This window comes from Vicugna pacos, chromosome 12, assembly GCF_048564905.1.
Source record: "Vicugna pacos chromosome 12, VicPac4, whole genome shotgun sequence".
Taxonomy (NCBI): domain Eukaryota; kingdom Metazoa; phylum Chordata; class Mammalia; order Artiodactyla; family Camelidae; genus Vicugna; species Vicugna pacos.
Genome location: NC_132998.1, coordinates 58,707,224 through 58,722,467, shown reverse-complemented (window position 1 = coordinate 58,722,467; position 15,244 = coordinate 58,707,224). Strand labels below are relative to the sequence as shown.

The 15,244-nt window shown below is 50.1% G+C and overlaps 2 protein-coding genes across 3 annotated transcripts; both read right to left on the bottom strand.

Annotated features, from left to right (window-relative positions):
* Positions 1-3,050: 3,050 nt before the first annotated feature.
* Positions 3,051-5,131, bottom strand: ATF4 (activating transcription factor 4). Its single transcript, XM_006207100.4, has 3 exons — positions 4,941-5,131; positions 4,060-4,377; positions 3,051-3,960 (listed from the first exon to the last, which is right to left on the bottom strand). The coding sequence occupies exons 2-3, from the start codon at positions 4,283-4,285 to the stop codon at positions 3,134-3,136; spliced, it is 1,053 nt and encodes a 350-aa protein (XP_006207162.1). The 5' UTR covers positions 4,286-4,377; positions 4,941-5,131; the 3' UTR covers positions 3,051-3,133.
* A 2,340-nt stretch (positions 5,132-7,471) lies between these two features.
* MIEF1 (mitochondrial elongation factor 1) lies at positions 7,472-14,226 on the bottom strand. Of its 2 annotated transcripts, XM_015241637.3 has the most exons (5): positions 14,083-14,226; positions 12,763-12,940; positions 12,294-12,556; positions 11,051-11,758; positions 7,472-10,052 (listed from the first exon to the last, which is right to left on the bottom strand). In XM_015241637.3, the coding sequence occupies exons 1-5, from the start codon at positions 14,224-14,226 to the stop codon at positions 9,957-9,959; spliced, it is 1,389 nt and encodes a 462-aa protein (XP_015097123.1). In that variant the 3' UTR covers positions 7,472-9,956. The 2 variants fall into 2 exon arrangements, with proteins under 2 accessions (XP_015097123.1, XP_015097122.1); XM_015241636.3 differs by having other exon boundaries at positions 7,472-11,758.
* Positions 14,227-15,244: the final 1,018 nt, after the last annotated feature.

Sequence of the window (15,244 nt, the reverse complement as noted above, 5' to 3'; positions counted from 1 at the left end):
GACACCCGCACCCTGGGAGGCTCGCTCTCCTCATCTCTTAAGCAGCTTAGCAAGGAGCAGGCTCAGCTGCTCACTCTTGCTCACCAGGATTTTGCTTGTCTGAACAGGCTGAGCAGGGCCCTTGGTTCCTGCCCCTCCCTGGGAGTGGAGTGCCAGGGCCTCCCTCCTGGGGTAGAGTGCAAGCAGGGGTTCAGTACTTCTCTGCTTGTGGGTTTTCTGGTCTTATGTTACATTTGTGCCAAGTAGCACTAGTAGGGTTACGTGTCCAGGCTCCCTTTGCATGACTAACTATAGTATTCACCCTGAGAGTCTGGTCCATGGGTTGTGGTAGGACTCGGTAACCTGTATTTAACAGTCACCCTGGACAGTTCGGGTGCAGGCGGTGAGAAGGCGGCAGGGGGCCTGGCGGGGGGGTGGGGCGGGTGCTGGTGCCAGAGGAGGAAGGATGTACCACCATGGGGGGGCGGTGCAGGAGTCATGGATGAGGGCGCTGACCCTGAGCCCCAGGACCTGGTGATAGATCTGTTGAGAAAGTAGGGGACGGGAACCAAATAAGAGGACACTGGATTGCCGCATTCAGGCCAGGACTGAAAAGGCCAGAAGGAAAAGATCTTCCTCGAGTGAGTGGATGTAAAGCACTGGGAGCATTTGTGTCTCGTGGGTTTGGGGCAGCTGACATGTGCACTGGACTGAGTGAAGCTGGAAGATCCCACACGGGGACCAACAGGAGAGGTTTCTATGGGGGTGGTCTGCTCACACCATCTGCGCTCCCTGGTCTCCATGAGTCTGGAGGGGTTGGCTGAGGCCACGCAGGAGGGGGCAGGACTGCCATGTGGGACCTCACTGGGGCCCAGGTCCAGGTTTGTTCAGAGATTGTGTGGACAAGAGGCTTAACTCAAGTTCACGCAGGAGCTAGGCGGGTCCCCATCAGGTGACTTCTAGCAACGCTGAGGCCGGGGCCCTCGTGGAGAGGCAGCTAGGACTGTGTGCCTGTCTATTCCTTTGCCTGGGTTGGCTTTCTTCGGGTGCTCTCCCCATTCTCTACCTCCATGACTTTCCCCACCCTTCGCAGCCCAGCTCGGGCGCCCTTTCCTCCATTTCCTGCCTGCTGTGACCTCCCACCCAGGAAGTTCCTAGCCAGAGGGAACAGCCAGTGCAAAGGCCCTGAGGCAGGAATGAGGTTGGCGGAGAGGTGCAGGAAGGCCATCGTGGCTGAACAGGGTGAAAAGGAGCTGAGGACAGGGAGGACCTCTGCTGCATGCACATCCCCTCCCTGCCTTTTGGGTCTGGGGAGGCCTTAGCTGCAGGCACCTGGTAAAGGGCCCAACGTGGTATCCTGGCTTCAGGCCTCCAGCCTACACTGCCCCTCAGAGCACCCCAGAAGTGGTGTTTCCCATCTGCTAAATCAGAGTGAGCCACTGTCTCCAAGGGCTGCCCAGACTGGCACTGGATGACTGCTGTGGCCCACATCAAGGTCACTTCTAGGGCTGCCCTCAACTCACAACCTCCCCATCCCCCCATGCCACATGCCCTGGGCTTGGGTTGAGCAAAGCAGACACACTGTTGGGGGTGGACAGAGAGCAGCAGCATTTGGAGATGTTTTCTTTGTATCTTACATAAAAAAAAAAATTCAGTTACACAACTGAGGCACAGAGCAAGGTTTAAAGACGGCAGCTGTGCTTACAGCTGACCTTAGGCTCCCCACTCTTCCAGTCCTTCCCGAAGCCACCAGTCATGATGTGTATGAACTATCTTGAGAAATTGTACACATTTGATCAAAAACACGAAATCTCAGCAACCACACGTGCCCTCTGTATCCCCAATTTAAGACAGTGTCCAGGGCTGCCCTTCCAATCCTGCCTGTAAGGAACTTTGGGAGCCACACAGATTTGTGTGCATCCTGCAGTCAGACAGCCTGGGCTTGACTCTGCCACCGGCTAGCGGGGCAAGTTACTCAACCTTTCTGGGCCTCAATTTCCTCATCTGTAAAATGGGAAGATGATCCTTATTTAAGTTTTTGGCACAGAACTGTTTTTATAGTATTAGTTAATCTTTATTAAACCAATAAATCCTTGTGTATTTAGCAGGTAGCTGCTTAGATGAGGTGACAAGGGTTAACTGACAGTTCTGTGACAAGGGTTAACTGACAGTTCTAACACATGGATGGGTGGCTTGGAGAAGGGAATTCTACAAACCAAGGGCAGATGAGACCTTGAAGATCTCAAGTCTAAGGTCCAAGTGACACCTGCCCCAACTGGTGCCTTGGGGAAAGGCTTCCATTTGGATTATCATCGGCTATATTGGGCTCAGCAGTGACCTGGCTCTCCCACATTACTCTGGCAGATGCCAGGAAGCAAGTCAGGGAGTACTCACCTTACCACTAGGGGTAAGACAGGCATGAACCCAGACTGAAAACCCTGGGGTGACAGCGGGCTTTACAGCTCAGTACCCTCTGCATACCCCTTCCCACAGGACTTGTGCTGGTGCCACCATGGTGGCTGCCTCACCAGTTGTCATGGGGAGTGTGTCAAGTGCTCAGAATGGTACCTAGAGCCACATTAACATCACCCTTGTCCCAACCTCTCACAAATCCACTTTATTTGTTCCAGCAAAAACAGCTTTCTCTAAATGGACCCTACTGGGAAGCAGCCTCTACAGAATTGCAGCAGCTTATTAGCAAAGCCTAATCTTGTGTGCCCAGCTCGAGGGCTGTGGGGCCTTATCTGGGAACTTGATAGATGCTGGAACAAAGCCACATCATGAGCAAATGGGTGGAACCCAGGCTGTTCCTTCAACCTAAATCTCACCAGCTTCAATCATACCTAAAGGTTCTCACATCAAGCACAAGTTCTTGGTTCTGGGGGAAGCACCTAGCCAGACTGGGGGAGGATCTAGCCCAATACCCCGTCTCAGGTTCAAGTGACATCACCAGTGGTCCTGACCTACTGTCCAGCAGTGTTGGGGGAAACAAACTCTGGGCTCAAATTACAAGTCCGGACAACCAACCCCACAGCAAGTGAAAAAAGACACCAGACAGCAGTCTACAGAAGTACTTTCACTACAAAATAATTTATTAAAACACAGCTTCAGCACTAGCCTCCTATGTACAAGCACATACTCCTGACTACCCTAACTAGGGGACCTTTTTCTTCCCCCTTGCCTTGCGAACCTCTTCTATCAGATCTTTCAGATACTGGATCTCCTTGGTCAAGGAATCTGCCTTCTCTTTCAGAGCCTCATTCTTCTTTTCTAGCTCTTTACATTCACCAGTGAGGGCCTCCTGCTCTGCCCTCTTCTTCTGGCGGTACCTTGTGGCTGCCGTCTTGTTCTGCTCCATTTTCTTCAGCTTCTTATCTAGTTTCTCACCCTTGACTTTTGCTGCTACCATCTTCTCTCGAGGAGGGTCATAGGGTTTGGGGCGGGCAGAGCCACAAGGGGCACCTGGAGATAGCAGACTCCTATTTGGAGAGCCCCTGGTGGTAGAGGGGCTATGCTGGGGAGAGCCCGGATAGGAGTCAGGGCTCATACAGATGCCACTATCATTATCTGAAGGGCCATCCTCTTCCTTTATGCACTGAACACTAATGTAAGCAGTAGAGTCTGGCTTCCTATCTCCTTCAGAGATATCCACTTCACTGCCTAGCTCTAAACTAAAGGAATGATCTGGAGTGGAGGACAGGGCCCCTGGGGAAAGGGGAAGAGGTTGCAAGAAGATGAAAGGGGCAACCTGGTCAGTTGCTGGTAAACTTTCTGGGAGATGGCCAATTGGGTTCACTATCTGGGGGGGCTCCTTATTAGTTTCCTGGAATAGGGGGTCAAAGAGATCACATGTGTCATCCAACGTGGCCAAAAGCTCATCTGGCATGGTTTCCAGGTCATCTATACCCAACAGGGCATCGAAGTCGAACTCCTTCAGGTCCATTTTCTCCACCATCCAATCTGTCCCGGAGAAAGCATCCTCTGCAAAACATCAAAGAGGGAAATCGAATCAGCTGCACACAGCAACAAGGCCCTATTATCAGACCCCACCCGCAGATTTAAAAAAAAAATACCACTCACCCTTTCCGTTGTCTGAGGCACTGACCAACCCATCCACAGCCAGCCATTCGGAGGAGCCCGCCTTAGCTTTGTCGCTGGAGAACCCATGAGGTTTGAAGTGCTTGGCCACCTCCAGGTAGTCGTCTAAGAGACCTAGGCTCTCTTCAGCCCCCAAACCCGACTGGTCGAAGGGGGACATCAAGCCCCCCACCAACACCTCGCTGCTCAGGAAGCTCATCTCGGCCATGTTGCGGAGTTTTGACGAAATCGAGGAACGCGCTTAATTCGAAGGTGTCTTTGTCGGTTACAGCAACGCTGCTGCTGAATGCCGTGAAAAGCCTGAATAGAAATCAGAAGCCACGTCCCATTAGCGATCAGCTGGTCTGAGACTTTCATCTTTTGACCCAGGAGGCAGGATGGCCACATCAAAACTCTATTTGGCTGTTGAAAATCGGGAACATGTGGCCCCAGAGCCATTGAGACAACCTTGGCCGCTCCCAGGTCAGGCTGCACAAGATGGACGCCCGGCCGGCCAGAAGAGGAAGGAACTCCATCCTCTCATTCGAGTCCGGCCCCGCCCACGCTGCCCGTGACTCACGCCCCGGCCGCCGCCCTGCCGCCATCTTGGTTACTGCCACGTTTCGCGGGGCGCCAGGCCGGACCCCAGAGGGTTCCGGGGGTGGGCCCGGGGCCGCCGACCGCCTCCTCCCTCCGCACGGCTTTGAGATCTGCCGACCCAGGAGCGCTGGCGTCTCGGGGACACCCAAAGGCCACCCGTCCCGGACGCTCGTAAAACTGCTTCCCCCTCGACGACGACGCCCGGTCGCCGGCCGCGCCCAAGCAGGTGGAAACCCCTCGCCAAGTCGGGACGCAAGGCCAAGGCGGGCAGGGCCAGTACTTACGCCATGGCTTAAGCCGGTGAGGGGTGCCGCTGCAGAGCCTGGTGCTGCTGCCGCCGCTGCAAAGGCCAATGCTGCCGCTGGCACTGCTGCCTCTAATACGCCATGGTGGCTGCGGACCCTGCGGGAGCGGAGAAGGAAAGGCGCGCACTGGCGAGGAGGAACTACATTTACAAGGGAGAGGAGAAGAAATGGCGGCCGCCCGCCAAGCGCTGGTCCTTTATAGACTCTGCCTCTGTGAGGACGCATCACAGAGCACATCCTTCCGCCGAGGTCACGTGACCCACGCCTTCCTCCCCCCCCCACGCCCCGCGTTGTCATCTGTCCGACGCTTTTACCGTTTCCAGTCTCCAGCTTTTATGTCCAGGGCGTAGCTGTGGAGAGAAAATGAGTTCTTTTTATTTATGGCCCCCCCAGAAAAGGCGCACTACTTTACTAGGCTTTTAAGATCAAAGAGTCACTTCCTTCTGCCGCCAAGGAGCGCGGAGGGATTCTTCACATTCTCACTTCCGGTGTTAGTCCGAGGGCGGAGAGAGGAGTCTTTCATCCCAAGACAGGGTTTTTTTTCTGTGGGGTACGAGGTCGCCTGGTTATCGCGCGAGATGCTAGCGGAGAGCGAGCATCGAAATAATTGGTCAGGCATGATGAGTCTTAATATATCTCGAGTTTCTTACTGGCTCAGGCTTTGAGGTGGGCGGGTAGTTCAGTGAGGGAGTCCCTGATCTGCGCGGGGACGGGCGGAGCGCCTAGTGCACTTCCCGCCGCTTGGCTCTTGTTTGTACCCGCTCTTCTCGTGACGCTGCTCTGCAGTGGCTTCCTCAGCTCGGCCACCCTTAGCTGGTCAAGACTACCATGGTTCCTGCCCCAGGCAGCCTTACCCCAGTGCGTCTCAAATAGTGGCGTTAGGACCCGACTTCTGCAGTGCTTTCCTTGCCGCGGTCAGGGCAACTCCCAACTAGCGACCGTGTTCAGGCCCGAAGATGAAACTAAGCAAAAGGAAATGTCATTTCATGTGCGTTTTCACCTGCAAATACTTGCAATATACTGAGGACGTGCAACCCTTCAGGAGCTGAAAGGCAGGACTGAGGACCTCAGTCAAGATCACCCAGTCTATGCTCACATATCATCAAAGGCCAGCACTGCGTCCTTACCAAGTGTTAAGTCGAGTCGGGGAGATGCAGAATCCTATAGTCTAACCTATCATATTTTTTACATATCCATTCTGCTAAAATAGAAGTTTGATGTTCTTTTAAAGAATGCAACCTATCACAGGGGAACGTCTTTCGGTTTCGGTAGATTCAGTTCCCCTAAAAACAAGGAGACATTTTATTCGGCTGGTATCTCTCATTCTAGGGTAGTTTCAGATATCTTCCAACCCTGTAACTCCCAGGCATAACAGCGTCCTAGCAGATCCCACTAAAGCCCCTGAGGAGAAACTTGAGAACCCATGCCCACCTAAGGGAGTTTGTGTTTGGAGCCTGCAGGCCAGGTCAGGGCCAGCAACTTGCTGTCGCTACTGGGGAACTGTTCAGAGAGCTCAGAAGGTTCTCCACCATTCTCCAGTCCTCTCCATGCAGGCCCTGTAGGGGCAGAAACCGTGAGTTTCTGCTTCCTTTTACTTCAGTGAGCCATAAAACTATTTCTGTGAGGGCTGTGATGTCAAAAATTTGGGAAGCACTGTCCTACATAACTACTGCTGACCAGTCATTGACTTGATCCAATCAGGCCATCAATTTTACAATGATAAACTGAGGGATGAAGTGTCTTGCCCAGAGAAGGCAGAATGAGGTAGGGGTTATAAAATGGATTTTAGGGGCAAACCCCCCAAAATCTTGGCTGTTCCATTTATTAGCAGAAACATTTTGGTTAAGTGACTTTTCCTTGCTGAGTCTGTAAAATGAAGCTAATAATGAACATACTTACCCTTACAATGAAGTAAGATAATATATACAAAGCACTGAGCCAGGGGCCTGGTATCTGTTAAATGTTGGATAAATGGTTGCTATTACTATTATTAGAATTTGGATCTTCTGACCCACCTCCCAATCTCCATTACATCATTGTTTCCTCAGAGGACTGTCATTTACTGAGCTGACCCAACAACTATAAACTGGTATAAGCAAAGCATAGTGGATGCTGGGTGTGGCTTTTCTTTCCCCTTGGGGAATCACAAGTATCTAGATATGCAAAAGGCATCTAGTCTTTTGGTGCAAAGGCAGGAAGAATCCCTGAGCCACTACCCAGGTCTTCTGAAGGTGTAACTAAGGACCTAGGGGGCATGTCCTCCTTTTGCTGTACGTTGGGACATGTCAGTGCCTCTTGACGGATGACCACACAGATGGTTCAGAATGAGAGTAACACTGCCCCAGTTGGACACCGTAGAGAGGTGGAAGAATGACTCCGGTGGCAGCTTGCCCCACCCATTCTATTATGGAGACCTGGGTCAAGCACTTCAAAGTTTCCCCTAGCTGCAAATGGAGAACTGGTACCACTCCTGTAAGAAAACATTTTATACCATACACAAAAGTCAAAACTGTTGGAAAGGAGACTTTTATTTTCTTCTAGCCATGCTGTGGAAGGACAACATGTTCCCCAGCTTTATTTCCTCCCTCAAGGAGAAAAAGGACAGTAGTTTTCTAGGTCTCAGGACTAAGCTGCTTCTAAGTGGACCTAGCCAAGACAGGACAGAAAGACTGGAGACTGATTCCAAATCTATCAGCTAAACACATCAACTGCTCACTGACGGGCAGGCAAGTGACAAAGGCAGGTTGTGGACTTGGCCTCAGCAACCAAGAATATAGAGTATCAGGTGCTCAAAATGAAAAAGTAAATAACACACTGTATGCAGTTAACCCAGAACCCATCTCTGGTATTTTGGCCACTTAGGATGAGAAGGATCTAAAAAGGCTACAGCCTCACAGCTCTAGTCCTAAGTGTCTCTTACCATTCTCTTTGGCCTTGAGCTTCAGCACGAAGGGCAGAGTTCTAACAAATCCTGAGAGCAGAGGTTCTCAGCCAGGGTCACAGTCTCAGAGAAGATGTACCTGGCAGAAATTCTGGACACATGCAGGGATCCCTACTCACACAACCCTCCTGGGGCCTCTCCAGGGCCTTTTGATCCCAAAGCTGATTCCACGTCAAAACCATTTGAGGTCTCAACTTGAGTGGAGTACTAGGGAGCAAAAGTCAGCTAATCTGGAGTGTGACCAGGAGGACCACCAGGGGTTGAGCCCAGGAAGAAAGATAACAGGCCTCACAACACAGGTTTTCCAAACATGAGTTTCGATTATTTCTTTATTTGAAAAAAAAAGAAGTCACAACCAAGTGTATAAAGAAAAATACTGCTGTCCTGAACTCATGTTTTACGAAGGGGCAACAGGGAAAACCAAAATACACTTAAGATGATGAGCATTTATTTAAGCATTAAGCTAACTATGTGATTTGCTAACCTAGATGGTGCAAAAAAAATTTCCAGGTGGAAAAGTAGGAGCAGATACTGTTACTTCAGGCAAAAGTGGGAGTTACTGAAAAGGCAGGCTGAAAGGCGGGGAAAGGCCCTACATCTTTCTCCAGAGACTAAAATCAGGCAGGCGATGTTCCTTCCTCTATCCAAGAATCTCAAAGCACTTAACTGTTGTCTAAGTTTTGATGAGACTCACCCCGTCTCACTCAGCAAACCCTGGTGAGCAAAATCACCAGGACCAGGGCCAAGAATCCCCACCGCTTTTAGTTCTGAGGACTTCTAAGAGGTTCTTGCTTGTGGAAATGGCGAAGTTAGGGTTTTTGGTTTTGTGAAACATAGGTAAGAGACAGAGCTGCCCTTAGAAAGATGCTCTTTAGAAAAAGAGGAGATAAATCACAATTACACTTGGCTTTGATAATTTGGGATTTGGTCTTTAAAATATTTTCTTTTTTGAGCTCTCCTTATGTTTTATATGGAATTTTGTCTGATACCAGCTTGGGAAAATTATAGGTTTTATAATATTTACATTGGGAAAACCAAATTCTTTTATCAGTGAAGAATAACTCATGCTTTTGCAACTTTCAACCCTCCCTGCTCCCTTTCTTCTAATAGACATCAGATGGGTGCATCAGAACCAGCAATGCCAGGCCCCACCCCATACCCTCTACATCACCCACCCAGGGCAGCACTCGGGCATACGGATGGTTTTAAACTCCACTGTGACTCTGATGAACAGCCAGGATGGAGAAGCTCTCTCAGGGTTCTGGGCTTTATATTTTTCATTCTCCTGCAATATCTTTATACAAATGAAACAACTGAACCATTTTAGGGAAACTCTGCATGTACATGAGAGAAGAGGCAGGAAGATTTCCAAATATAGCCAAGGTTACCCCTGGTTCTCAACCTCCTAAACCGTAACAAAAGAGGGGACAGGAATCTCTACCCTAAATCCAAAGGGTAGCTGAGGTTTCAATGCTATTTAAAGAGTCATTTCATGTCACTCTCACTGGGAAGGAATGAGACAGCTGCAGAGAGCTTCACCAGAATCTCGATGATGGAGAGGTAGTAAGAATAAAAGGAGTTAAGACTTGACGGGAGAACAAAATACTGGATGGGAGGATCAGAAACAGAATTATCATCAGCCTCTTGCCACAAACAGGAAAAAACCACAAAACAAGAAGGTGCACTGACATTGTGTATTAAATATTCCTCCCCACGCTCAGGATACTTTTTACATTGCAATAAATAGTGCAATTTTAGCAGCGGGAAACAAGGAAGGTAGGAAGTACCCACCTCCCTCTCGTCTGTGTTTTATCCATGTGCTCTCTTCCTAGGTAGCACCGGTCTCCCCAGGTGCTGGGTGAGAGACAGGACGGCGGGAAGAGGTCTGTGCGTGTCTGTCTGCCCTCTGGCCTCTGGAGGTGCCTGGAGAGTTCTGTGAGCGCCCCCTCACGTTCCTGTGGCAGACACTGGGGAATGAAGGGCTGGCTATTGGGCCTATTCCTGCTCTAAGGCAACATCCTAGAAAGGCAGAGCCTGATGGGGAAGAAACACGGTCACTGGGCCCCAACTTGTGACTGGATCTTCCAGCTGACATTCAGCTGCCTGTCAACCTCTAGCACTACTAAGACTGTGTCCCTGAAGGCCTTGTCCTAATTGGCAATAAGGCAAGGAAGGGGGCCAACAACAGCCTCGTCCTTCCCCGTCCCCGTCTGACTCCTGCACACAGTGGTGCTGGTCCAGACCAGCCATGGATGAGGCGCACACACCAGGCACACAGACCCTCTCCACCACTTCCGGTTTCTCCCACCCTGCACTCTTACTGATGGCCACCAAGAAACACAATCTCTGCAAAACTCTGCATCCAGTTTATCTCGAGTCCTCCCTCCTGTGTGGGTCAACGACGTGTTCCCACAAGAGATCTTCTCAGCACTTATGGATATAAGTCGGTCAAGAGGTGGGGGGAATGGGCTTCTTCTCCAGGAACCTGGGTCAAAGTCCAGCTTTTCCACCAGCTTTACCCCCAGAAACCCTAAATACTGTCTGAGTACTCTTTGCAGAGTTCAGTTTGAGACATGCAATCATAACTTCAGTGACATTCAACTAAAAGGCAACATCTCGATCAGGCAGATGTGCTCCAGGGAAAAGAGCAAAACTGAAGGGATGAACAGGAGGAAAAGACGGAGAAGACGCGGACGAGGGGCAGGCCGCAGGGCAGGGCAGACGCAGCACACCTGGGCCAGAATGCAAACACCAAGTGGTCTCAACAGCTCAGGCCAGTGCTCCACCTTCTCAATTCATTCAAGAAAAATTGGCCTGGAGCCGGGGGAGGGGAGGAGTAGGGAGCACAGTGTTTGGTAACAAAAATAGAAAGGGTTACTGAGAAAAGAGGAGACAGATGTCATTCTAATCAGCATGAAGTGACCAGGGCAATAACCAGCAAGGCAGGAGGCACCTAGGGACCCTGTGAGGCACCAACTATGTAGCCAAGTGTTTCTAACGGAGAATCCAGGGCCTGACCACCAGACACCTACTTTGGCCTTCACCTGCCCTACGTCTGCAGCAGCACCTCCGGCTCAGACAGTGAGCAATAGAGAGTGTATCCCAATTCGTCTATTTCTTCAGGGGTGAGCTCTGCAAATAAGTTCACCTTGGGGTTCAGGGCACTAGGCAGAACTCCAGCCTCTAAGTAGCTGATGAGGCCCCTCAAGGCCTGCAGGAACCGGTCGGCCAGCACACCTGGAGACCAGTCGGCCTCCTCCTGGGCCAAGTGGAGGATGATGTTGGTGAGCTGGCTGGCAGTGAGGTGGCCCAGAGCCGGAGTGGACTTGCATATGGCCTTGAGGATCTTGAGGCACAGAGAGCGGCAGCCCGAGTCGGCCTGGTCCAAAGCCCGCAGGCGTGCCGTCTCGGCAGGACGCAGGCTCAGCCGCCACAGGTTGTCGTACTGGGCTAGCCGGTGGGGTCTGGCCACCAAGACAGTGTCACCAAGGGTCACTGATGGCAGGAAGTCAATGATGAGATGCTTGTCACGCTCATACTGCACTTCCAGAGTCAGAGCCTCTGGGGGTGGTGCCGGTCGGATCACATAGTCCAAGAGGGACCCTATGGCCGGCCAATTGATGGAGCCAGCCACTACCTTCTCAAACGTGTCTGCCACTGTCTTCGGGGAGAGGTAGCCCCCCACGACACAGCGGTCCCAGTAACTGCTACCACGAGGAAAATACTCTGGGTTCTCACGGCGAACTAGGAAGAAGCCAGGGACATTCATGATGGTGTCCTCCCCAGGGATACATGACCACAGGTTCTGCTCCAGCACAAGGGGCACAATGAGTTGGATGTGGTCAGCTGTCACCACCTGTTGAGAGCACAATTTAAAAGGTTTAAAAATTTTAAAAGGGATTTAATCTGCTCAAGAGACAAGCTTCCCCAAACACAGGTCCCACCATCTTATATTCCCGCAACAATAAAGGAAACTAAGAATTTTTTCCTATCACAGTATCAGTCCAGAGGGAAGATTTACACCCAGGTCTGCGGACACTAGAGCCCGTGCTCATTCCACAGCCATACTGTCTCTGGACACACAAGTACACAGGACACCCCCATGCCCTGAAGACCCCAGAAGAGGGAAAACCAGAAAGGAGAGATGGGGACAAGAAAACAGGAAGGAGGCCTCTTACAGCTTCCTAGAAGCTATATGACTAGAAAACAAGAAAAGGTTAAAGAAGACTCAAGGCAGGGATCTCCCAATGCTACCCCAGTGTGCAGAACTCGGGAGCAGTGAGACTACTCTTTCTGACAAGTGTGGAACCTGATCTTCTGAACCAGTAGCGCTATTGAGAAGCATCCTGGTCGGTACCCACCCCCACCCTTCCTGAGAACCCCCTTTTTACCTGCAGGTCATCACAGAGGCTACCACTCAGGTACATGTCCCGAAGTGGCATGTCAGGCAACTTGGCCCGCAGGAAGCTCCGGAGCTCGGCACATATGTCCACAGCAGCTTGCTTGGCCCGAGCCTGCTCGCCAGCAGGGATGGCTGCCCGGTTCCGGTAGTAAGTAAGAAGTTTCTCCTGCAGGGACATGCGGAGTCGTGACTTCTTCAAGTCTACCTGGCCCTTCCTGGCCAATGGCTTGGGCCGGGGCGGGCAGAATGTATCTGCCAAGGCAAGAGAGAGAGGCACGTGAGCTCTTCCCGCGCTTGCTCAGTCCACAGAGCCGCAGCCCCAGAGAGGGGCGGGGCTTGGCACAAAAGGCAAGTGCCCACGCAGTGCCTGGCACTCATATCCTTGAGAAATGCGCTGAATACAGGAGTAGCACAGAGAGCCTGGAGGAAGTCCCAGAAGGGGCACAAGCCTTCCTTACCTGTGTCAAAGGCCGAGGGGTCTGTGGGAAGGGTCTGTAGGGACCTGCTCAGGCCTGTCTTCATGTCCTTGTTGAGTAACCGCGGGGAGCCCATCCAGTTTGGTTCTTCCCAGCTCCTTTTCCCTGCGTGGCTCAGGCGGGTGGGGCTGGTCGGGGCGCTGATGGCCCTGTCGTACATCTGAAAGAGCAGGCACCACCCAGCACATGTACCTTCTTTCCCGTTTCCCTCCTTCCCACAGCTTAGCCTTAATGAGTTCAACTACTATTTTTCTGTAATTTTGTTTTATTCTAGATTATGGAATACTTAGCTCCACACAATCTCAGGAAATATTAAATGATATAAATAATTAAGAAACAGATTTATCCATAATGTCACAACCCAGAGATAACTATTAATATTTTGGTATATTTCTTTCTGGAAATATATGTTTATACAACTAGGATTCTCCTCTAATATATAATTTTGAAAACTGATTTTTTTCATTAATCATCTTTATCACCCTCCCACATCACTAAAAATGAATCGGTGTAGAACATTATGGTACAATTTCTGATTATACAACATTGTACCTTATGAATGTGCCATATGTTGAACACTGATTCCTTTACTTAACAAATACATAACTACTATGTGCCAGGCATTGTTCTAAGTGAACAGAATAAAGTAGTAAACCAAAGAGACCCAATCCCTGCCCTCATGAAATTTTCAGTCTACCTGAGGGATACAGGCAACACACAATAAACAAGTTAAAGTTTGCAGATAGAGACATTAAGAAAAGTAAGAAAGGGAAACAGGAAGTATATGTGTGATGGGGGTGTTGCTAGTTTTTTTTCATCATATATATATATTTATTTTTAATTGAAGTATAGTCAGTTACAATGTGTCAACTTCTGGTGTACGGCATAATGTTCCACTCATGCAAATATATACAGATATATTTGTTTTCATATTCATTTTCATTAAAGGTTATTACAAGATACTGAATATAGTTCCCTGTGTTATACAGAAGATATTTGTTTTTTATCTACTTTTATATATAATGGTTAACCTTTAGATATTTTAAATAAGGTAGTCAAGGAAGAATATTTTGGTTATTTGCCATTTTTCACTGCTGGGATAAACATCTTTATTTGTATCGCCAACAATTTCTTTAGGGCAGAGTCCTAGAAGTAGATTTACTGAATTCTCTTAAGGTTTCATCTAATAATGCCAGATTACCAAGTTACATTCCCATTAGCGATGTCAGTCTTATACTTGGTCGGCTCCACCTAGCAGCCTCAACACCTCTCCAATCCCTGGCCCTGGCTGAGGGCACTTACCCGCTTAACCGCCAGCGTGGCGATGCCCAGCATGGCCGCCCCGCCCACCCCCAGCACCAGCCGGGCGTTGGAGAGCACAAAGTCAATGGCTGTGCCGATGCCGTTGTCATCCTTCTTGCTTTTGCGCTCACCAGCGCCTGCCATTGCTCACCTGGGGGTGAGGCAGAACACAGCCATCAGCACCTGGGACCTCAAGAACCATCCCTCCTCGTCCCTCCGCCATCAGGCCAGTCCCCAACAAGTTCAGGGTACTCTGTGAGTTCCAGTAACCCAAATCCTCCTGCCCTTAACACTCACTCCATGCTCTAGGGTCGGGGGAGGTACCGTGTTGCTTGATGTACCTGGATTCAAGGGGGAGAACCGATCCTGCTACTTATGGGAAACCTCCCCACCAATCTACTGAGATTACAGAGAGCATTAAGCTCATTGTCAGCCCCTTCTTGGATTAGAGTGAAGTACCCCCCACACAACATAACCCTCTGTACCCCTTCCCAACCTCACAGTGCAGATCAGGTTTTGATCCTTTGGCCATTGCTCGTACAAAGTTAGATCTGGGAAGGTCTAATTTAATTACAGGAGGATCACCTACTCCCACCCCATCCTTTCACACAAAGGGAGGTGACTGCCAGAGGTTCTGGAGAAAAGGAATGACGGAGCCATCTGCGAAACTCAGGACTCCCAACTCCCAGTATGCTTTTTCTACTGCATCAAGTTTGCCCTTACCAGATCAAACTCCCCATTCTATCTACTTTCTGCAAAAAATAAATAAATAAGTAAATAATAATAACAACAACAAATACGCTGCACATGGAGACGTAGCTACAAGTCCATGTGTGAGAAAAGTCCAAAGGAGAAAAGAACTCTCTGCCGATGGTCCCATTTGACAAATGCTGCTTCCTGGAGAAAGTGTGCAGGAAACTCCAAGAAACTCAGGTGAGGCTGGGACTGTGAGACAGAATAAACACAGCGCTCACTGCAGACTCAGCTGTTAACTGGAAAACAAAAAGTCCACCTGCTCAAGTGCACTTGAAAATGAACTAAACATGTATTCCTCTAAAAGGAGTCCATGGGCACAAGGCAGAAGAGGCTGGCCTCCCGTCCTGTGCTCAAGGGATGCAAGCACACATTTGCTCCCCAGCAACAGTGGAGACATCCTGACTGA